Source organism: Nyctibius grandis, chromosome 3, assembly GCF_013368605.1.
Source record: "Nyctibius grandis isolate bNycGra1 chromosome 3, bNycGra1.pri, whole genome shotgun sequence".
Taxonomy (NCBI): Eukaryota; Metazoa; Chordata; class Aves; order Nyctibiiformes; family Nyctibiidae; genus Nyctibius; species Nyctibius grandis.
This window is the reverse complement of record NC_090660.1, coordinates 5,848,623-5,873,652: the sequence shown is the minus strand read 5'-3', so window position 1 is coordinate 5,873,652 and position 25,030 is coordinate 5,848,623. Positions and strand designations below refer to the sequence as shown.

The 25,030-nt window shown below is 35.7% G+C and overlaps 1 protein-coding gene across 4 annotated transcripts in view; it reads left to right on the top strand.

Annotated features, from left to right (window-relative positions):
• ATP9B (ATPase phospholipid transporting 9B (putative)) overlaps nt 1-25,030 on the top strand; it is a 172,366-nt gene that overhangs the window by 14,582 nt on the left and 132,754 nt on the right. For 3 of the 4 annotated variants that reach the window (XR_011047779.1, XM_068395816.1, XM_068395814.1), the window contains exons 2-5: nt 2,389-2,562; nt 11,429-11,579; nt 16,341-16,454; nt 20,136-20,244. Coding sequence is in view for 3 of the 4 variants with exons in the window: in XM_068395816.1 (XP_068251917.1) it covers nt 2,389-2,562; nt 11,429-11,579; nt 16,341-16,454; nt 20,136-20,244 (548 nt within the window). In the remaining variant the exon portion in view is untranslated. The remainder of the gene's footprint in view (nt 1-2,388; nt 2,563-11,428; nt 11,580-16,340; nt 16,455-20,135; nt 20,245-25,030) is intronic. The other variant, XM_068395815.1, reaches the window with a different exon arrangement.

Below are 25,030 nucleotides of genomic sequence, written 5' to 3'. Positions count from 1 at the left end.
GAGGCTGACTGGCCTGTAGTTATCTGGGTCCTACTTCTTGCCCTTCTTGAAGACAGGAGTGGCATTTGCTTTCCTCCACTCTTCAGTCACTTCTCCCAGTTGCAATGATTGATCAAAGATTATTGAAAGTGCCCTTTCAGTGACATCTGCCAGCTCCCTCAGCACTCATGGGTGCATCCCCTCAGGGCCCATAGGCTTATATATATATATATGGTTTGCTTAAGTGTTCCCTGACCTTATCCTCATCTTCCTTGCTCCAGCTCTTCCCCCAGCTCTCGGAGACCTGTGATGCCTGAAAGCTACTCTTGCTAGTAAAGACTGGGGCAAAGGCAGCATTCAGTACCTCAGCCTTTTGCATGTCCTGTGTAACCAGGTCCCCTGTCTCATTTGGCAATGAGTCCACATTTTCCCTAGTATTCCTTTTGTCACTTATGTACTTACAGACTTCTTGTCTTTGACATCCCTGGCCAGATTTAATTCCATTTGGGCTATAGCTTTCCTGGCTTTGTCCCTGGATGTTTGGGCAATGTTTTTGTATTCCTCCCAGGTTACCTGTCTTCAGTTCTACCCTCTGTGTGCTTCATTTTTGTGTCTGAGTTTGGACAGGAGCTCCTTGCTCATCCAGTCAGACCTCCTGGCATTTTTGCCCGACTTCATTGGGATGGAAATCTCTTGAGCTTGGAGGAGCTGATCTTTGAATACTAACCAGGTTTTTTGGGTCCCTCTTCCATCGAAGGCCTTATCCCATGGGACTCTTCCAAGCAGTTCTTGAAAAGGCCAAATCTGTTCTCCTGAAGTCCAGAGTTGTGAGCTTGCTTGCCACCCTCCTCCCTGCTCTCAGGATCCTGAACTCCACCATCTCATGGTCACTGCAGTCAAGGCTGTATTTGACCTTTACATCCCCAGGGAGCCCCTCCTTGCTTGGTGAGTATGAGGTCCAGCAGAGCACCGTTCCTTGTTGGCTCCTATAGCTCCTTGGAGGAGGAAGTTGTTGTCAAAGCACTGCAGGACCCTCCAGGTTTGCTTATGTCCTTTTGTGCTGTCCCTCCAGCAGATACCAGGCTGGTGGAAGTCCCCCATAAAGACCAGGGCCTGCAAGTGTGAGGCTGCTCCTATCTGTCTGTAAATGGCCTCATCTGCTTGTTCTTCCTGTTCAGGTGGTCTGCAGCAGACACTATAATGTCACCTTTACCTGTCCTCTCTGTAATCCTAACCCAGAAGCTCTCAGTTGGCTACTCAACCATCCCCAGGCAGAGCTCCACACATTTCAGCTGCTCTCTCACATAAAGCAAATGGATTTTTGGTTTTGTTAGTTGCTGTTTTTATATAGAATATTTTTAGGTTGCTGTGGAGAAAATGGGACAGTCCCAGGACGCACATTATAAGAGATGACTATACAATACAGTTTCATAAAAATCAAACTTATTCTGTGCCAAACAGACTTATTTATTTGTGACTCAGTCCTTTTTCTTGTTTTTTTTTTTTTTTTTTCCCTGAGCTCTAGGAATTACTCTTCACTATTCCCAGTGCAAGAATAATTTCAAGGTAGATAAATTACGTATTACACAAAGAATGGATTCATGATAGTCTGCTAGTCTTCCAAACTGTGAAGTATTTGAGAAATTTTAAAAATACATATGCAGAATATATTTTGATTTATTCTGGTCAGGTACTTTTTTCATCAGCTGTTCCTATATCAAGACTGCTTAACTACCATTACGAATAGCGTCAAGTAATATTTTTATATGTTTAAAAGTTTTTGGGTTTCTGTTCAGTTTGATACGTTTTTCATGTATTTTGTAAGCAATTGTGCAGCCAGCTTTTCTGACCATTTTGTCTTCTGTATTGTGCATTTTTATTGATTAGGGTTATTGCATGTGTTTATTGCATACAAGTAGATGATCTTTGGTTGACAATAATGTTTAATTCCTTTTAAAATTTTCTTCTAATTAATATCCTTATTAGTCCTTTTAATAGTCTGTGAAAGGAAACCTGAGTAATAGTGCAGTTTCTTTCAATCATCTTCCCAATAGTACAAAAATATGAACTGAATAAGTTACTTAATATACATGCACTTAGGGGAATTTTCTTATATTCCAGTGTTTTGTCTTGGCATAAAAAGCATTCCAGAAATGTAAAATTGAAGTCAAGAATTTATACTATGATTGACAATGATTGATTGCAGGCCTTTTTGCTGTATTACACATTTTTGACTCGAATCAGAATTTCTTGTTGATGTGTTAGCACAAATACATGAGATGTTTAGATGAAAATACCTCTCTGATAAAATACCATATGGCAAAAATTAACTTGTTACTTTAGGAGATTCCTGGTAATATAAAATGATGTATTGGCTATTTATTTAGTGTTTTTATTTCATTTTGCCAGGTACCAAGTGGAAGATGAGTCCTCTCATTTGGATGAAATGCCGCTAATGATGTCAGAAGAAGGCTTTGAAAATGATGAGAGCGATTACCATACTCTACCCAGAGCCAGGATTTCTCAGAGAAGAAGAGGCTTAGAATGGTTTATCTGTGGTGGCTGGAAGTTCCTTTGCACTAGGTTTGTTGCATACCAGTGCTTTTTATTAAGCTATTAAACTAATTAAGTAAATAGTAACTGTGCATTGTGTGATATGTGCAGAGTACAGGAACACAATGATTTACTTGTCATGCACCTTTTGATTTTTTTGCCTGCATTTTCCCTACTAGGACATTACCAGCCATTAATAAAAAAAGTTCTGAAGAGCTGCTGCTGTCTACTTCTCCTGTCTGCTTTATTAACTTGCAAGAAAAAAGAGTACATGATCTCTTTTAAAAGTCTCTAAACTTGTACTAGTCTGAGGTCCGTAATGTGGCATATAAGCCTGGTCCTGACTTCTACTCAAAACCACATCAGGGTAGAGGGGTTAAAACTTTCTTTTACTTTTGAGGGCATTAGTGTGTTAAGTTGACAATATATAAATTTTATTGATGTTGCTGAAAAGAAAAAGCAAATTCATTAACTAATGATTAATTAACACTTGAACTTTAAAGGTTGGCCTTGGAGTGAGTTACGTCTTGTGATTTGGTTCTTATTTAGAAACTTTTTGTGCCAAACTCTTGCTGTATGCAGTTGCCTTGGAATAGGAACTTTCTAATGAATTTTTAGCAAAATTAAGAATCATGGGGCTTTTTTTTATATTGAATGATAAAATCTGAGAATCAATCAAGTGGAGTGGAGCATTTGCAGTGAACTTAAATGATGAATGCTTTTTTTGGCAGATGATTTTAGAACTGATTTACACAGAAGTTTTCACAGGTGGTTTTCATGGCACTTAGTAATTCCAAGAGACCTGATACTGTTTTACCTAAGCAAAGCTGTATTTGTGCACCTTTAGTTTTGAAATAATTCTGTTATACAGCTTTACTATTTGCAGAAAAATATAATCTGTGTTGATTTCTTTTTTTCTTTGATGATTTAACAAAAACTCATGGATTATTAATTTTATTATAGGGAATAAGTGTTTGGAAAATAGCAGAAAGGAGGTAGGTAGCAAAGTTTACAGAAGCAGCGTTTGTATACGCTTATTACCAAAATATAAATGATTTTTGGAAGCAATTTTAAGTCTTTAAAGAGGCTGTTAATCTTTTGGATGTATCTTAAAATTGAGATACCTTTCAAACAATATACTTTAGGTGAGTTCATCTCTTTAAGTATTAGTGAGTATTAGTTACTGTGGTTACATTCCTCTTTCATGAAAACAGGTAGACCAGTAAACTACTGCAGCCTGTAGTTTCCCTGACAGAGAATTTCCATGTTTGGATGGAAGCAGGCAATTGCAAGATGAGTTTATGTTGGAACTAATTAACAATCATAAGAGAATGTCACAGGAAGGTGTCATTAATGCTGAGGATTGCAAAATTTCATGTTCTTGCTTTTTAAAATTGATTTTTTTGCCTTTAAGTGGAGCTCAAGCCTAGAAACTTTAAAACTTATTAGAACTTATTAATTAAAATACTTGAGCGATATCTGTGATGGATTTCTGAGAATGCAAAGAGCAAGGAAATTCCATTATGAATTCATTGTTTTGCAAAGTTTTATACGCATTTTATTGCTAACGTAGGTGTGTAAAAGAAAAGCCTTCACTGAGAAAGAGGCCTTAGAGAAGAATGGCTTCTGCTTTGCTGATTTCCTCAACTGAATTTGGTCCATTCAGTCTTGTATTTATATCTGGAGGCATTTTAATCGTGTTAGTGTTTTCTATAACAGAGCATCATAGCAAATAATTTTCATTTTTCATGGAAAAAATAAAATTTCTATTTAAGGAAAAAAACAAACAAAAAACCAAAAAGACAACCACCAGATCCTAGCAGAAGCTTGAAATTTCAGTAGGATATTAGCAGGCAGTGGATACTGCCACAATAAAGGTGCAGACACCTGCTTAGATGAGATGGGAAAAATTAGCTGGAAGGAAGGTGAATCCCATGGTATCTTATCTACTGGTCCAGTCAGGCTGGATAAAAACCTCAGCTTGGGTGAGCACTTCTGAGTGAGTATGTAAATACCTGTCATGGTGATAGGGAGGTTTCTTCTGGGCTGAGCGCACTGTTGAGGCTTTGTTACTAATAAGTAAGGGATGTGCAGTCAGTGTGAAGTTATTCTTTTTGATGGGTTCTCATCATACTAAAACTTTGTGAATTTTTGCTGGGGACCACAGAATACTAGAGTTTTTGAAATGCCTATTTGCAGTTCGTAAAGTTGCCTAGGATCATGCAAAAGATCATACAGGAAACTTGGAGGCTACTGTATTGTCATACCTGCAGTTACTACTTACACTGTGTGGTAGAATGACTTACGCTGGTTTTATGTGGTGTAAAGTATCAGTTTGGGATAGATTTGGGTGTTGATGCCTTCACACTTGAAATGGAGAGGAACGTGAGAAAGCAATTTTCATGTCTGTTGATGGTGGGTTATACATGTTATGCAAACAACTGAAACTTATTTCCAGAAGGCAAACTGCATTCTTTTAAGTGTAATGTGAGATTAAATACAGCATAGCAGTCTGAAACCTGTTCAGTTGAACAGAATTTAAAATTTTACTCGGTTTTTATGGAAATTAGTGTCTCATACCTGAGACTGGGTGAGTTGAAATCTCAACTTCCACATCCAGAACTTCCTTTTGTGCTTTAAACTAAATTGTAGATTTTTCAAAGCTGTGAAAGAAAGATGATCACAATAAAAGACTAGACATTTGTCTGGAGCAGAACTCAGGGGGCCCCCTGATTTCTTTTGGGTTTTTAGTGAAAGTCTTGTGTTTGTGTTCAAAATCACTTTGCTTGTTGCAAACAAACAAAACCCCCCATACCCACTAGGGTTTTTTTGTCTGTCTTGCATTGTTAGGATTAATCTCATTTTTGTGAGAGGAAGTTTTCCATCTCTTACTTTGCAGCTTTAGAATTTTATATTCTATAGATTTTTGTTGCTGCATCACAAACTGTTACTGTTTAGTTGAAAAAGTTTCACCCTTTTGGCAAGAGAAAATATGGAAGGTTTGACAAAGTTCACTGTACATTAAAATTGATTTTGTAAAAACCCTTTATTCAGCTTTTAACTTCTATTTAGACAATAGACTTGTTGATCAGAACTGAATGGCATGAACTTTATTTGCAAATCTGCAAATTTAAATCAGCTCTTTAAAAAGTTTTTACATTTGCAAGAAAAAAAATCATAATTCAATCAAATGTTGTCTTTGATTTTGAACACGCTGAAGACTTAATTCAACCAATATAACTTTTAACTTCAGAAACTGCTTATTTCTTGCTTTCATAGCACAGTTAAAAGAAAACTTTGTGATATAGCAGCTGTTTTGTGGCTGTAATCATTTCCCCTTTAACTTACAAATTCTCTTCAAGCTTGTGAAATTATAATGCACATAGATCAATACTCTGGAGTTCTTTGGGCTGGATTGATTTCTTTCTCATGAGATTTACATTCCACTTGTTATCAAAAAACACTTTGTCCCTATGAAAATGGTGCCATTGAATGGCATTTCCATATGAAGTGAAGGGGATATCAAATGCTCGGATTAATTTGGGCTCTAAGATGGCCTGTACGCTTTCAATTAATCTGCAACGCATTTGTTATGCAGAAGCATGGGAAAATGCTGATCTTTTAAGAATGACATGACCACTGTGTTGCTTTTGGCCTGATTACTGAAGCTACCTGTTGAGTACAATAATTACAGTATGTTTTCTTTGCAGAACTAGTTTCTGCTACTTAAAACCTAATAAGGACAAGCTGACCCTTGCAGACAATATAGAGCTTTTATATTATCTTTCCATTCTGATGAAAATGCTGTTTCGTGAAAGATACTGGCAGTTAAGCTTGTAGGATAAAAGTAATGAAAAGAGAGAATAAAAAAAAGCCTTTATTATTAGAGCTGCAGAGTCAGTTGAGACTTTTACTTTAGCTTTTGACTTGCAGAGATAACGCTCTATTTATGAAAAAGTTAAGGGTTCTTATTTAACAATTACTCCAGGTTTGTTTTTTAATATGGCATCAGTTACTAATAGGAAGACGGTGGTTATTGTTCCTTTAAATAAAAACCAGTATATTAGGAAGCAGGATGGTAAAAAACCATTAATAGATATACCTTAAAGTTCTTTTATCAGTTAGTTCATTTCTTCCTATATACAATCTGTTGCATTGATATAGGCAACATGGCTTATAGCTAGCTTAAGAGAAAAAGCTTTCTGATCATGTGTTGAATTTTCTAGGCAAGGGCATTTGAAATAAATGCTTAAATTGATAAGCAAGAATGTGATTTTTAATCACTAAATCCCTAGCATAACGTGTGGTTTTACATTAATGATTTCGGGAATATCTAAAGTGTGTCTTGATCATGCAACATCTTACATTATATTTTTATATATATTTGAAGCTAAAAGAATGCTATTCTGATTATCGCCTGGTGTTTGTTTCATACAAATTTAGTGGGTACAAAAAACCCATGAAAGGGTCCATACCCTTGCACAAAATAGTTTCTGTATTGGGGAATGTTAGTTTGAGAACAGATTAAGTACGTGTTGGGTATTGATAATCTGAGTTTCAAAAATATTGGGTAGACTACACTGTTCTTAAAAATCTGAATTAATGTAAATTATTAGGATTTCTGAGGCCAGCGTGTCCCCCTCTTGATCTTCCTGTGATATAACAGTAATAACTGCTGAGACTGTAAGTGGCAGAATCTAACTGATTTTTACTTTTAAGGTAGTAAAAGTCATCTGAACCATTACGATATTGATTTGGGTATAACCTGTAATATTTCCATCATCTGAGATTTTTTTGCATCTGAGAACTTGAGTGTTGTTAGCTCTGTGTCAGACAAATCCCTTTTATCAAAGGTATCACTGTTGTTTCCCAGTCAGATATCATTCTTGTGTGTGTACTTTCTGGCATTTGCTAAACTAATGGTCATTGTGGTGTCTGTTTCAGCTTCTCTATTGATCTGTAATGGAAAAAGTCATTTCAAGAAAGGGAAACTCCATGGCAAGGAAGGCAGTATAATTCAGCTGCTTTAGTCAAATGTTTAATTTTAGCAATAGAAAAGTTCTCAGTGTCTGATGAAATTATTCTACAGAAGAGACTGTGCCTAGTCGAATGTTCAGTCTGTTTACAGTTTAAATTCAAAAACTGATATAAGCAATGCAAGATTTCAAAGGCTGCCAGGAAATTTCTGTCTATGGGCTTGTAGACAGAAGCTGTCATGCTTGTTCACTTTCCCTAGAAAAAATTATTTTCGTTGGAATTTTTTTTGCTACAGATCTGTCTCGACACTTCTTACAGCTAAGCTGTCTCTTCCATTTGTATTGTCCTCTCAACCCCCCTGCCCTAGAAATTAATACGTTTAAAGCTTTAATTCCATGAGCAGTTTTATCAAGTTTAAATCCAAGCTGGCACTGAGTGGAATCATTCCACCTTCTCCTGCAAGCACGTAGCCTGTGTTGTTTCAACTATTTTTACAGTTTTATAGATTTTTAAAGATCAGGGGTGGATCTAACTGAAAATAGTCCCCCTTTTTATTCTGTGTTAGCTTACAGCTGGATCGATTTGCGGGTCTGGTTTACTCATGCAGTTGCATGAGCAGCTCTGTCAGCACAAGGGAAGGGGCAAGAATCCCCACCTATGTTATGGGAGGAGGGTGGTACTAGCCATTTCAGCAGCAGCAGGATAGGTTCACAGCCATTAAACTGATTGTGGAACCATGACATAGAAAGACTGCTGTTCATTTTGCTTTAAAGACAAATTTAAGTAATGATCAAGGTAACTTGATTTTTCTGACTTGTATGTTACTAAATAACGGGGCTGAATTTTGAATGTTGAACTAACACTGTTAGAATTTTTACGATGGAGTAATTCTTTGTTACTATTTAAAAGTGATGGGAAAAAAATGCTGAATGGGCTTATATTTGTAACAAAAATAAAATGCGTGTTTACGGGATCAAACCAAATTGATGTCCATCCCATAGTGAAAGCTTCAGGGAGGAAATCTTAAGAATCCAGAATTTAAAATTCAAGTGTTTTAAATGTCAGCTTGTGACTATTGGTGTAGTGGCATTTCCATAACAAAGTGAATGTTGCTTTGAATGATTTTACTATTGCATAACTTCTAGTTTTCTTTAAAAAGAGGCTGCAACTTTGAATTCCATTTGTTCTTTGGCAATATTAGTTTGTGACAGGCCTGGGATAACATAGGCTACAGAGAAGAACATTTGAAGTGGAACTGTGACGATGTAAGCTAACTATCAGGCTTCCTTCCTGCGTATTTATGTGTACCATGATTCTGTAATTGTGGAAAAACAGAATGGGAAAGGACATTAAGAGGTTGTCCAGTTAATTCCTTGCCTGCACAGGATGAATTACACCTATTGCTTATGTCTGATGTAACCAGATCTGAGAGACCTGCAGTGGTAGCAGTTCCAGCTGCCTTAACTGTTTCTTTCCACCCTAGTCGTTAGAAGCATCACCTAATGTCTGTTGTCCCCTCTCCCCTTATTTATTTGCCACAGTTGAAGTCTGTCATTACTTAACCATGGTGGACCTAGAGAATAATTGTCCCTTTCCTCTTTGCAGCTGTTTCTTACATACTTGAAACCATCTTAGGTGCACACTAAGCCTTGTCTGAACAACTCTGTCTAAATGGTGTTGTAAGCCAACTGAGACCCTGCTAGCACTGGATTGAGAAAAAGGAATACATTCATGCCTTACTGGCAGTATGCCTGTCCACACTGACCAGATATATGCCTTTTGTTGCACGTGTATATCATTCTCATGCAGTAACAGAGTCCTTCTCTTCTGAGCTGCCATCTGCTAACTTTTCCAATTCTGTATTTACGTAGTTGATTACTTCTGTGTAAACGTACTATGTTGTGCTTTTGCCTGTTTAACTGTGTTCTATCTCTTCCAGGTAGTTTTTCCAATCTCTCAAGACAGCTTTGAATTCTAATCTTTTCTTTGCATGTACTCCTGTCTCTTCTAGATTTTTGTTGTCTGAAAAATGAAATGTTCAATAATTACCCAGTAAGTTCTAGATAAAGCTTTGTAGAACTTCACTGAAATTATTTTGGTTTTATAGCAAGCAACTCTGCAATTATGATTTTACCAACTGTGTCAGTTCCAAGGATATGTTCCTTTACTTTCCTTATGAGAAATATCTTGAGAGCTAAGTTTTATTAGAGACATAGAATCATAGAATGATTTGGGTTGGAAGAGACCTTTGAAGACCATCTAGTCCAACCTACCTGGGCATGGGCAGGGACATCTTTCACTAGATCAGGGTGCTCAAAGCCCCAGGAGTCAGGAAAGAGCATGTACTCTGAAGCAGCAGTGCATCTGGTTCTTCTCAGAGGGAAATTAGTTCCATTTTAGAGGTTGCTCTTGACATGTCAGTGTTGGTTATGACTTTCTGTTTTCTTTCAGGTGTGTAGAAATACATACAAATATGTTAACTCTACAGGATTCATCCAGGAAACAATGCTGAGGTGACTGGATCATAATTTTCCACTCCTGTTCTCAGCAAAATCCTTTCTGTTGGTTTGAATACAATTTATAAGAGCTTCCTAATGGTTATTTTTTTTCTGCATCAAAAATATTGTCATTATATTCAAAAACCTCAGTAGAAAACATGTGTCCCTTTCCTTCAGCATCACCTGCTGACGAAGCTGAAATCTACTGTGACCAGCTACTGTGCTTCAGCTGCAGTAGGTGCTCACAGAAGGCCTGTCTGCTCAGTCTTCCTGATTCACTTGCCTAAAACAGACTCCCAATGTGATAAAGGCACCTCTGCCCCGTATTAAAAAATGCAGAGAAATTCTCCTTTAACATACGGAATTGTAAAACAAGTATATACAGTGTATGGCAAACGCACTTTTCTTTCCACGCTACCAGTTCTTTCCAAACCATCTGTACTCATCTGCATTAATAATATGTCCCTGTGGATAGTCCTAGCAAGTATTACATTGGTTATATTATGTGAGTTGAGTTACATCCATATTTGTTTCTTGTTTTACTATTGTTAGTAAATAGTCTGCTGAGCCTCAGTGGCATCATTCCACTTGCCAGCCTTTTGTTCCTCCTACATTGTGATCTTGTCCCATCATTCCTGTGTCCTTGTCCAAATTGCAGTTTAAAGGTAGCTGTGAGCAATTCTTGTCTCTCTCATTGCTCATAGTTTAAACCCTCTTCACTAAATTGATAAGCCGGTTAGGCAAGGATGCTCTTCCTTTCATCCTGTGAACTGAAGTTCACCATTGCAGACTGTTGTGTGATCTGCATTTACATGGTGGGGTTTTTTTTTCTTTGGTTGAAAACATTTGACTGTGGCATTAGGTATGCTTCCCTGTTATGTCTGCTATAGGCAGTCTTATGGAGGAAGCTAAGGTTTACAAATTATGTGGTAATGGTATACAAAGCTGTTGAAATTTTTCTAACTTTATCTAACAGAAGCTTTATTTCCTCTTCAATCATTAGCATAATTTGAGTGTCAGTAATACAAGATAGAGTTTAGCCAAAGGACTGTAAGGTATGATGGATGACATTACTTAACAGTGGGGGGAATTTAGTCATTTCTAATGCAGACTTGCACTAACTAGAATTTTTTGAACCTGTGTCAGGGCAAGGTGTAGTGAAAGTTGTCATTATTTTATTAGGATTTCCTGTAAAGAATGTACAAGTGTTTATATATATATATATATATGTCTGAATGAGTTGAGCACTGTGTAATTGCCCTAAGTATTACAAGTCAACGTCATGCTTGTTTATTTAGACATGGCAAAAATTTTTAAGCCTGTTTTTCTTAGGTATTTGCCTTTGGGGTTCCAGGTTTGGAAATAGTAATCACATATAGCAAATGTTTAGTTTTAAAATAAACAATTGTTTTTCTTTTCAGTTGTTCTGATTGGCTTATAAACATTTGCCGAAGAAAGAAAGAACTGAAGGCTCGCACAGTGTGGCTTGGGTGTCCTGAAAAGTGTGAAGAAAAATACCCCAAAAATGCCATAAAAAATCAAAAATACAACGTCTTTACCTTTATACCTGGGGTAAGACTACTAACCATTTTTTGGTGTTGGGCTGACTATATGTACAACTACCTGAAGGGAGGTTGTAGTGGGGTGGGGGTTGGCCTCTTCTCCCAGGCACCTAGCGACAGGACAAGAGGACACAGCCTCAAGCTGCGCCAGGGGAGGTTCAGGTTAGACATTAGGAAAAATTTCTTCACAGAAGGGGTTGTTAGGCATTGGAATGGGCTACCCAGGGAGATGGTGGAGTCACCATCCCTGGAGGTGTTTAAGAAAAGACTAGATGTGTCACTTAGTGCCATGGTCTAGTTGACATGGTGGTGTTAGGTCAAAGGCTGGACTCGGTGATCCCAGAGGTCTCTTCCAACCTAGTTGATTCTGTGATTCCTAGTGGTTTTTGACGATTCTGCAAAAAGATAATTTTATTTGCCCAGATTCTTCTTTTTCTTTTTACATTTATCTCGATGTCTTCAATTAAAATTGACAGTTGAAAGCAACGCTGCTTTTTTTTTTCTAAATGGTTTTGTTTTCAAAGGGATGTTTACTAAAGAAGTGCAGTGTGTATGATTGAGTGGTTAGGAATCTGAAGTTTTAGAAATTTAAGATCCTTGCACTTTTCTGTTCATCATTAGGAATTTGTAATCCTCTTTTTCAAACAGAAGCACTTCTACATAGTCAGTTGTGAAAATACTACAAAGCACTGACTTCAATTGAGAAATAAATAGTTGAAAATTTCAGTGTATTCCCATAGATATTTTCTCATACTCCCAGCCATTGAAAGCATAATAAATAATGTATCCTGAAACAGGGAGCTCCTTAAAGGGCAAAAACAACCCACCTCTTCAATTCATATGACAACAGGTAAGGCCTGTTTAGTAAACTAGTACTTTTCAGAGTTGTTTTCTTATTGCAGTTTTAAAAACAGTGATGTCTTTTTGAACGCAATTCTTTAGACAGTGCTTTTGTGGAGTGGAATTTTTTTTTGTCGCTTTTTTCCTAAGAAGCCATATTGCATCTTAATTTAATTTTTTTGCCTAAATATTCACAGTGTATATGAAGACAAAAGAGACATTACAGTTTTACCTAGTTCGCACTTTAAAAAAAATTTGTTATAATTAAGTATAGCAATAGAGAAGACAACTTTTGAAGCTTCAGTAGTTAAAACCTAAAAATGTATGCTGCTGTGATATTATAAATTTTACTAATAAGCTTTTACTCATAATTTTACTAATACTGTCCGAGTCCTGTGTCCTGTTCCAAAAACTGAGTATCTTCTACATTTGAATACAGACGTGCTTTGTCTTAAATTTTTTATTAAGTGATCATGCTTTATAAGATTCATGGTTTATAAGAGTATTGATTCTGTTCTTCTGGCCTCTCTGGTCCAATGACTGGCAGGTGCTTTCTAACACATTTCTTTATGAAAACAAAAAAAAAGTAATGGCTTTGTAATTAAGACTGATCTCCTGTCAAAGAAATAAAATGTCACGTATCACAGGCGGATAAAATATTCTCATTTCTATTGAACAAAGTAAATGTTTTCTTCCGAAGTTTAAATTATTAAATACAGTGAAATTGGTTAAGCCATATATGCTTTCCTAAAGGTCACAAAATTCATTAAGCATATAGTAAGCCATTGATTATTGTGACTAGAAATCTGCAGTGTAAATTACAAATCCTAAACTAGATTCATGTTTCCTATAGGGATCAGCCATAGCTTGCAATTACCTGTTGAGAGAGAGAATGTTTGTTCTTTTTTGATCTTTTGAAAATCTTGTTTTTTACAGTATAGGCAGAATCAGATTTTTATTTTAGTGGTAGTATTTGGAATCTCAGTAGTAACTTCAAAATGAAGTGAGATCCTAAACATGAAATCCAATAGTTGGTGAAAAGAAAATGTTTCTAAATTTTAATTTTAGACATAAATATACACTTTTAATTGATCAGAAATACTGTATAGCTGTCTGGCTTTTTTTGCCAAATTACTAGAAGTAGGGAACATAGTTGTATTAGTTCCAAACCCATAAATGTAACTAAGTCATAAATAGTGACTCCAGTGATTTGCCCTGGTTGATATTTTCATCATGTGAAATTTTGTCTCCTGTTCAGACCTGTATCTTGGATCCTTGAGGCTTTGAGCTACCTGGTCTAGAGGAAAGGTGTCCGTGGCCATGGCAGGGGGTTGGAACTAGATGATCTTTAAGGTCCCTTCCAACCCAAACCGTTCTGATTCTATGATCTTTTTAACATTGCAGCTGGCAGTGGGTAATATTCAATGATTTCATATCAAAGTACAAGCTTAAAATAATGTCTAGATTAACAGAATTTTACTTACTGGCTAAAAGAGCTGTAACATATCCAAAATATAATCTAATTTCTTAATATTTCTATAAAATACTTACTACTTGTACCTTTACACCAGTTTGTTCAGTTTTAGTTTACTATTTCATAGACATCTTGATACAGCTGCTTAGGGATTTTCTGTAAATTTCCATAAAGAATATCTTCTGTGGTGGGCAGATTTTTAAGATGCCTCTCCTGAACTTCAAAGCAGAACTTCATCAGTATTAACATGAGGTACAGGTTCAAGCTGAATTAATTTCATTTTGGAAGAATGCTCTGACTTTCCCTGCAACTTCAAATTTTACTTTTTTGGCTTTACAGTTTTGTTGGTAAATAGTGGAATAAAATTCCATGCTTTTGAAAAAAAATCTGATTTGAGGCTGTTTAGCCTTTAGCTGAACAGTCACGTAGCACTCTTGCAAGAAACTGGCAATTTTGAGGCACTACTACTTTGTTGTGCCTGCCAGAAAGACACTTTAAAATTACCTTCCCTGAATATTTTTTCCTAGGGCATAGGTTTTTACATAATTGAATAGTAATGTTGGACTGATAAGAGCAATAAATCTGTCCAATAACTTCAATTTTCATGCAGAAGTCATTGTAATGTTAACTGAATTGTAAGATTAAAAGATAGAGACACTCTTTCAATGTGGCTTTTTCATCTATTTTCAATCTTTTAGCTTTGAAACAATTGATTATCCATTTTCTTAAGTCTCAGTGTTCCAGGTTCAGTATCCACTGCTGATCGTCCTGCTGGAGGTGCCATGTTATCCTGGCCTACTAAAAAATACGTGAAGTCTCTGAAGATTAAAAATTCTATAAAATGAATAATGTTCTTAGCACTGTAACTATAACTGGAGCAATGCTGAGAACATGCACTTGCTGAAGTGGTGCTTTTAATTACCGGTGGAATCTCTGCATCTGTCATTCCTTCGGAATATGGGACAATGTATTCTGTGATAAGGTTACTGTGTCGTCACTTAAAACTTGGACAACTGTCTTGGAGTTTAGACCAAACCTTTGATTTATTAATAAACATATCTCAAGTACCAATATTTATTGCAAAATAATCTTTTGAGGAAGTTAATGCTGAGCATTTCTTCTAAATTACCTCAAAAGGTCATGTTATTCTGTTACAAATTTTGTAGTTTAAACTTTCTGAAAACTTAAACTGTGATTGCTTTTGTAAAAAGCTTGTCTTGCTATGGAAAGTGAAGAATACTGCCTTACTCTAAAATTTCTGCACAATAGCCACTTGGAAAGAGAGCAGTGTCGCTTACCCTTACTCACTGGATCTTTTCTGTAGTGTTTGTTTTATCTTCCTAAACAACATTTATTCTTGAACGTGGAGTAGTTTCACTATTTTTAAGAACAGTGGGAAATGGTAATTTCGAAGGAGTGTGTCTGACTTGATGGTAGCCTTTGTCCCTTTGAGAACCAAAGGACTTCAGAAAGAAGGCAGGTGAGTTGTAGAGCTTCCACCCCTGCAAGAGGAGAAACTTCAGTGGCTGTGTTGAGGAGAGAGTAGAGTGTGCTGAGGGAATGCAGTGAACACAAGTGATGAGGAGTTCGTGTATACTGTTTTCTGTATGTGCTGCAGACAGGGCTGAAGTTTTAGGATGTTCTTACAGTGATGCAGAGTAGTATGGTATAGCCGACTCAGTTTTGTTACTCTGTAGAAGTTCAAATGACAAAGACTGGGATAATATTTTTGTAAATGTTTTCTGTTCATTTGATGCCAATGATTATTATTATTTAAGGCCAGGATATGAAAATTGTTAAGACTCAAAGACGTTGTGAGACAGATAAAACAGAATTTAAGTGTTATTACTTAAGGAAAAATTAAGATTTACTTTTAATGCTGTATTTTTAGGAAGAAAAGTTTTAGCAGTTAAAAATAAAAACTTTATCTGAACTTTCATTGCTTACATTCTCACAAACTTATTTTGCCTTTTTTGATACTATAAAAAAGGGAAAATTTTCAAAAACTTTTAACTCATAAAGGTAACTATTGTGGGTATAAAATTATTGCAATCTGCTTCTACAAACATCTGAATTCTATTTACTGTAGATATTTAAGAGTAAATCTTTGCACGGTGATCTTGATATATATTTAATCTTTGTAAAGATTGATGAATTCACATAGTCCAGTTTTCAAAATATCAAAAATTTAGTAAATTGCTTTTTCAGAGAGAAAAGAGGCATTAATATCAAAGGATTTTTCTCAAAAAAATAGCAGTATAATATTAAAATAACTTACAGTGCATATAGTAGTTTGTGACGATATATAGCATATTGTTCCATATAGTACTATAATAGTACCATATATAATAGTATCCATATAATGGTTTTATATCTACTGTCATGAAAAAGTGAGTTTTACATACATTATGGGTACAAATTTTAAGGCATTTATCTATTTTGTGTTTTTCATTCTAGGTTTTATATGAACAGTTCAAGTTTTTCTTGAATCTCTATTTTCTCGTCGTGTCCTGCTCACAGTTTGTACCAGCATTGAAAATAGGCTACCTGTACACATACTGGGCTCCTCTGGTAAACAGAAAAATACTATTAACTAGAAGTTTTGTTTTTTTAGCTTCAGATGAAAAGTTCATGTATACATAGATTTCATAAATTTCCATCTGGTAAAATACAGTGATTAGAGTACGTAACAGAAGTAAAATGCTCATTTGAAATTACAGTATTTTACAGCAGATACTCCACCCCTCCCTTCCACCTGCCTACCACACTCCTGCCCCACAGGCTGGAGGTCATTTTTGCTAACCAGCTAGTCTGAGTGAGTAGTGCTCCTTTCTGATGCTGGTCATTTGAGGGGTTTAAAAAAAAAAAACCCCAAAAAAAAACCCACCCAAAAAAACCCCAACCAAACAAAAAAACCACAAAAAACCCCCAAACAAACAACAACATCAACAACAAGAAAAACACACAAAAAAACCCCCCACCAGCTAGTAGAGAACCTTATTTGGTAACATAGGTAATTTGTGTGTTAAATTTCTTTCAGTTTGTTTGCTCACTATTTTATGTACTCAGGCTAGGTCAGAATTGAAAGCATAAATTTTTTGCATTCCTTCTATATCGGTTTTGATCATGTCCTTTTTTCCCAAAAATTGAGATAAAATATTTTAAGCCGTGGATAAAGGAGGAGGAAAATGTGTCTTAAAAATAAGTTATTCATTAAACATGCTTTTCTAATTGATTGCCCTGCCAGTTGCACTGGCTTCCTTTCAATATGTCTTTTTATTATTGAGCCTTCTGCAGTATTTTCTTGGGAAACTGTTCAAACCAGTTACTTCTCACTCAGGTTTCCTATGGTTTGAAAATTGTATTCTCTTCAGAGGAGGCCCTTGTGGTAGTCTGCCAGCTATATTCCCATGATTTGGAATTCTTTTCTTGTTTGTAACCAGATCATTACCTTTCTTTCATCTTCCTCCTGGCCCCCTCCACCCCAGGATTAAAAGCAAGGCATGAAGAACAAATGCTTTATTTTCTAAATTTATTTTTAAAATGGTATTTTTCAGTGGCATTTATTCTCAGTGGTATTCAAGAGGAACAGTGACATGCTGACTGCTTGAGTAAAGGTCGTTCTTAACAAGTCAATAGAGTAAATATTCTGGATTGATTTAATTGTTTTCATTGTTGCAACATGTGTCCTTTTAAGTATTGATAAATGGAGACGCTCTCCTGGAGGTTCTTCACACCTCTATTTCCAGACAACTTTTGGCTTCTGCTGCAACAAAAAAACACTTCCAAGACAGAAAGTTTGTTCAACAGTGGGATTTGAAATGGATATTTACAAAGGTCTTTGTCATGACCCATTACGAAAAGACAGAAGTCAGCCTTGTCTGGAAGTTGGTCACAGTGAAGTGCTGTGTACAGCTCTATACATTAGTGAGGTAGTAAGGAAAAAAATCACTTAGCATCTCAGCTTACCTCATCCCTGCCCAAAGAAGGGAGAAAATACTGTATTTTGCAAACACTGGTGATCTGTTCTGTATAGATGTGTTTGTCTTATTCAAGGATATTTTGAATGATGTTCCCCAGTTTTCACATACAGCTTGAAAATACAACACTATCTCAGTTAGTGCTAGTGGTACCCTTTTTTTGCTAAACTCACTTGCTTCTACTTGAATAGCTTTTCCAATGATTAATCTCCAGGTAAAAGAGATTAATTGGATGTTGAGTAAGGCTCAGCATGTATGATGAAAATATAAAACATTTACATCAAACCCATTGGGCTGTCTTTGTTGCTTAACAGATAAGTTTGATTTTCTTTGAAGAGCATGTAACTGCTAATTTTTCAGTAATAATCAGAGGAGTAGCTATGACTTGGATTGTGTTTTCTCTCAAGATTTTAAAGGAAAAGAAAAATTGTTCGGCCTGATACTTAAACCCAACTGAATAGAAGTTGATTATGTGCTAAAAGGTTTTTGGGCTTTTTTTGTGGTGTGTAGGGGTTGTTTTTGTGGGGGTTTTTTTGTTTGTTTACTTCAACAGTTTTTACAACAGACATTGTACACTTAGATCAAGCACTGGAGTTCTTCAAACAAGACTGTATTTTACTGGTTTGTTGTCATTTGCATGGTAGGGAATGGAGTTCTCATTTCTAGTCCAACATACAAAGGATGTAAAGCATACAAGTTTGATTGTAAGCAGTATGCTAAAGATATTTAGCTGTTTACCGTTAAAGAAAGATGACAGGGTTTGGTTTTTTTTTTTTTTGTAAGATTGGCTGCACAATTTCAGCTCCCCTTTGGAAGAGTATCAAGTTCCTTTAAGCAAATAAGGAAAAACGGAAATGTCTGTCTTAAATTGTTCCTCATAGTCATGGTCAGCTATACTGAGCTGCCCAGCGAGGGGAAGTTCTTGCAATTAACACCTTGCATTCTGTGCCTTGATTACTGTCTCGTTAATGAGATATGTGCAAATGGCAAATATATTTGAAGGTGCTTCAGGAGCGCATTTTTATGTGGCTAAAATATTTATACTGCCAAAGCTTGTGAAAATGCTGCTGCCAGAGAAAGGGAAAACCCTACTGAAAAGGAATGCGTTTTGTAAAGGCAGTTTTTTGTTCTATGTAGTTCTAAATAATTGTTGTAGCTAGTGTAAACCTGAACAGACAAGAAGTGTTTAAGTATAAGGTTGCACCAGAGTCAGCTTTGGAATTTAGGACTGGAACTGCAAAACAGCCCTTGCTATTGAAAAGGAGAATTTTAGTCAAGAGTCCTTTAGGAAAACTCTACACCTTCACTCCTTTCTTATTGCTATGAGGTTAGGGGAAGGTTGGCAAATTGTTGGACTTCTGCAAGAAAAGTCTAATGGTATAAATTTTCTTCTATAGAAGGAAAGTATTGGTGGGTGTCTGAAGTTAGATAGATAATCTAGAACCTTATCTGTTGGAGGATATTTGAATGTTTGAATTCTTTAGCCATCATACTTACAGATGGCTATAATCCCTTTCACTGATGGAGAAAGACTGAGCACTTGAGTTTAAGAAGCCAGAATACCATATCTGAGGAGGTTTAGAAAGGGAGAGAGGAAACTCTTTCATGCTTATCCCTGAACTGTTCTGTATTCTTTTTAGCTTACCCTCTTTTGTGGCCAGAGACCACCTTAGTTGCGTGTACTGCCTCCAGCAGAAGCTGCAGTGACGCTATGCTGTGAAAGCAGCAGCCAAAGCATCTAGATACTTAGTTTTTCAGAACAAACTCCCTTTTTCTTTGTCAATCTTTGACATATTGGTAAATAACTACATTTAAGATGGAAAAATTAAAATTAATTAAACTAGCCATCTGTTTACCTTTTTATTTCTATCTGTTAGGAAAAAGGCAGAGAATTCAAAATCAGAATTGGAGACTTAAATGTTTTTCGTAAAGCCCTAAAATTTGTGGAGGATAGGGAAATATGCTTATTGAATTACAAAGGCTATCTTCAGCTCATCCAAAGCATTTTAATTTTTCAAATTTCAAATTATATCTGAATTACATGTATTTGGAGGTGTAGTTATTTTAATTAATTTGTACAATGTACCAGTATGATTTTCCTTTTTTTGGACTAAACCAAGATGATATTTTAACAGATTGAAGAAAACAATAAAATCCAAATGAGAAAGAAAGTAAATATTCTAAGCACATGTTCGTACTCTGTATAGTGTGTATATGTATTTATATTCTAGCACTTTGAGAATTCTGAATTGCATAATTATATCTTTAACAGGGATTTGTTTTGACGGTCACAGTGGTACGGGAAGCCGTTGATGAATTTCGACGTTACAAGAGAGACAAGGAAGTGAACTCACAGTTATATAGTAAGCTGACAGTACGAGGTTAGCAAAACCATTTGTATAAATCCTTAAAATATTTCATCTTTTTCTTATATATACATTTACAGACTTTCAGTTCAAAGAAATAACTAATAGTCTCAAGCTGCACTATTCAGAACGAAACTGATGCTAAACTAAATGTTCTTGATTTCCTTCAGATAAATACGACTGTTAAACTTGATCTGTTTAAGAAGTGTTGTAAATCTTTTGTTTGTAAAGGAAAGGTATATGTATATAATTGTATATATTTTTAAAATATTCTGCTGTTTAGGACTATTACTTCAAAGTGCAGTTCTCCTCTGAAACTGATACCGAACAGTAACTTAGCAACACTGTCAGCTATATATCAAGTGTGTATAGGAAATAAGGGATCAGTAACTGAGAAATACGATCTAATTAAAATTCACTAGAGCCTTTCAAAATTGGTGGATATATTTGTGCTTAAGAAAAGGAAGATGTATTGTGAGTCAGCTTCAGTATCAAATATATTGATTTCAATTTTTGCTTATAATTTGAAATATATATGATCATGCAGTAGAAATGCTGGTTTTCTTTCCAGAAATTAATATGAGGAGAAATCACAGTTATGACATTTTTTGGACTCAAAACCTTTGACAGTTTTTCATGAAGACTTAAGGAAATGAAGCACTTCAGCTGTGAAGTGACAATTAAATTTGGTAGGATACTGTAAATTTTAAACATGGACATAGGAGAAAAAAACCTATGCACTCCTCTTCCACTTTTATGTTGCTTAGCACATTTTACTGTTTAGATTCAGAACAGAGTGCCACCTAGAAAGGTGCCATAAAATAATGAATAACCTATTACCAAGTTGAACTGTAATGAACAACCTTACAAAACAACATGACCTTGCTATTACCCTCAAAAGTTATTTTGCTACAATATCCTGGGAAGTCTCTGTTAAGGATTTTCCTTGGCATAAAAGTTCTAGAAAGTGGGAAGTTGTTAAGGAATGTGACGTTGCTTCTCAAGCAGTTAAGAGTATATGGCATACGTTGTGCCAAGTGTAAATTCTGTTCACTAACTCCCAAAATACATTTTGCTGCACTTTTTAGTGTATCTTGGTGAATATCTTCAGAGAGTCAGCGGGAAGAGTAACCTCACCAGATCTGGGAGCCTTAATTAGAAACTAAACTCTTGGAGTAGCTCTGGATAATATTCTCTCCAGAAAAAAATGGATAAAAACCTTGTAATGTAACACAAGTATGTTCTGTCTGAAGTCTTACCCCATTTTTTAAAGTAATTGGAAGGTAAGTAAACAGGCAACAGTCTCATTAGTGATGACATAACCTAGCAGCTGAGAGGAATTTATACAGCTTCCTCGCAGTATGGAGACTTGCATTGTTTTCTGGAGTTTCCATACAGAAGAGAGCAACTGTAGGGCATGTTTGCCTATTGTTCTTCCCTTCCTGGTCAGCCTGAAATAGTTTTATCAACATTTAGACATACCACTGTGGAAATTTGCAAATGGGATAGCTATCATTTCTTTAACACAAGTGGTTGTATTGCTGCCCTCCGGATCTTTACAGTCTTTAATACAATCTGTGAAGAAATGGACTCTTAACAACTTTTCTTTCAAAGTTGTAATTTAACCTGTTAGTTGTTTTATTCATTTTTTTAGATCTGTTATGGTAGACCACTGAACACTTACCTTTGAAACAGATAATACAATCCTATCCTATTCAGCAGTAGTGTTAGTAATCTGAAATTATTAGTTCTGGAAGCACATGTATAGTTTATAGTTACCAGTGTGATGTAAATGTCAAGACTGACATTTGCTGTTTTAAGACCTAAGTTTGCATTTTGTGCTTCTTTTTTTCACTCGTTTAGAGTTAATATTGGAGTTTCTGGTAAGTTGCTAGGTATTTAAGCAGCATCTAAGTAGAATTTTTGGAATCCTGATTTCCTCTTTCCCAGTTCATGAAATATTTTGTGAGATGATGTGTATTTGAGGAACTTTTCGTTTTATAGCTTCTCCTAGAAATAAGGAAGTTGTCGAATTAAAATTGGATTTGGTCACATTGACACAACTGTTATCTAGATATGGAATAGAGATTTAAAAATAGTATATGATAGTATATAGGTAAAGCCCAGCACTTGTATCAGGAACTGACATGTGGAGAGCAGTGACTTGTTCAAAGGAAGTTTTAAAAATGCCCTGGTTTAAAAAAGGATATCAGCTTTTATCCACAGATGTGTATGTCTGTTTCGACTTTCAGGTTTTGTTGTCAGTGCCATCATGAATTCATACTTGATTTTTGTTCTGTTTTGTGTTTTTTTGAAGACTGCAATACTCTACAGAAGTAAAGATTCTAGATTTTTGCTTACAGTGAATTCTGAATCCCATGTTGACAGTGGTGTGATTGATGAGCTAACGATGTTCTGAGTTGTGGCTAGTTTTAAGAATGAAAACGTTATTGCAGTCCCCACTCAAAATAAAGCTGTACTAAAAATTGCCACAAACACATAAATAAAATAATGAATAGATGATAAATTGTACCTTTTTCATAATATAGGGTTCTTTCATAATAAGGCATTCTGAAACTGAAAGGTATCATTGAGGCAAAAAAAAGGGACTTCCTGCTGTGATAAAATTAGACCAAGATTTTTACAGGTTTTGAGAAGGATTTAGGTATTTATCTGTGCAATTTAATAAAGCCACTGTACTTCTGCAAACTATTTTTATAAAAACTTTCAGTATAATCTACCTAACTTTTAATATTAGCAGTGCTCTTCAAGTGGAAAAATTTGGTTAGGCTTACTATACTAACCTATGGGCTAAGGGTTTGGAGAAAGAAGGCTTTGTTACTTGTGAATGAACAGACTTGATACTGATTTAATTAAAGCCTGAAAATCGATGCCACTCCTAAGAGTCACTTTTCAGAGTGGAACTGCACTTTATACTGCTCTAGCATCTTTTTTTTTTTTTCCTCTTAGTGATTTTATGACTTGTGTAGTTTTTATAGTCTTTTCTTTGAAATAGGTATTTTTTCCGTCTCAAAGATGGAGAAACTGACATAGAGAGGTTAAGCAGGTTGCCTTTGCTCAAATTGGACAGTAGGAAAACTTAAAGTTAGCAAGGTTCAGTGTTATCCTTGGTTTAATTGTATCATTTATGGAAGATAAATTTAATCACTTCTAGTTAGTTGTTTGCAAAATTATTTGTTTACTATAGAGAAATAAATGTATTTGTAGCAAAAGAAGCCACTGGGATTTTAATTGTGATTAATTACTTGTATAAAGATAGTGTGGGTAGGCCAATTTGTAAGTTAAAATCTTTTTATACAGTTTTGCAATAGATTAAAATCAGGAAGTCTTTGACTAGCTAGCGGTGTTGACGTTCTGTGGAGTCATTCTTAGCCTCAGAACCCCTAAACAGGTAAAACGCGTATGCATGTTGCTGGTGTAAGAAGTACCAGCTTTTTGAAGATGGTGGATTCACATTAGTGACTCTTGAAGGCTTAGAATTTCTTTCTAGTGATTCAAGACCTTGAATAAGTATTTGTTCTAATCAGTAAGTCTTAACTTTTTTTATAATAATGAGTTGTTCCAAGCAGGAAATCAAGGGAGAATGGGACATCTATTTTAAGTGTTACTTAATTGTACTTAGGCAGCAATGGCCAGCTTAGTGTCCATAGACTAATTCTCATCCATGAGATAGCCAGTGTTATGCAGTTTTCTATTTGTCATGTAACAAGGCAAAGCTCAGTCTTCAGTCATCCCTTGGTGAATTTGCTATGTGTAACTTTGTACTTGTCAAGAAGGTGAACGTGCTACACGAGAAGTTTGAACCGTTTCTACTTTTTCAACTCTTTGTGACAAGTGATGAAACATGCAAATGAGTAAATGTATTGAATTCTTTTGTGAGCAAGTGTACTCGTCTCCATGTCTTTCATGTGAATCTTTTCCCTTGTATACTTCCCAAGATTATGGTATTGAATCTCTTAAATTGTTCAGTGTGTGATGCATTCTGCTGTCTTAATCTTTTTATTGAGATGTTTGCAAAATCTACTTTTCTTTTTTTTGCATATCGAAGTCTACAAATCCTTAATAGACAGTTTTCAGTCAGAATGCAAGTTGAAGGGAGGAAGAGTATCTGCCTGTAGAACTGAAATTATCTTCCTACTGAAGAGCCCGTCAATTTAATTGCCTTTTTCTGCTTCAGAGCAGCTCACCTGCATATTCTTTTGTGGAGCAGAAACTGCAATGGAAAAAATTTTAGACCTATGCCTGCACATTTGGGAGGACTTCTGTTTTTCTTTCCTAAGGGCCCTTTATACTTTTGGCACAGCTTCTTGTCTCATGCACTTAGGTATGACCAGTTAAGCGCCTATAAAAAACACTGCTATTCTGCAGAAGAATCACCTCAAGTTCATAAACAGGCTCTTATCTCTTTCATTAAGCTGCCAAAAGCTAATTGGATAATAAAATTGTGAAGAATTTCAACTCTTTTTTTCCCTTCCCATTCTTGAAGTTGGCCGTTCTGCCCTGAACCTTTCCTAGTTACGTTTGCCCATGCAGTGTTACTGAAGTTGTGAAGAAAAAAGATCAAGAAGAAAATAGTTAACTAACTGTAAGTCACAACTGCGAGCTGCAGAAGAGAGCCATACTTCTGTCATTTCATCTCAGGATATTTAACATGATTTTCAGAAGTGTTGCAGAACTCTCTCTCACTTTGCAACCTGCAAAGGAAGAGAAGAAATGAATGTCAGGAGAGGTGAGATTAATGAAATAATTCCATCCAGGCTTTGAATGTGAAAGATTTATG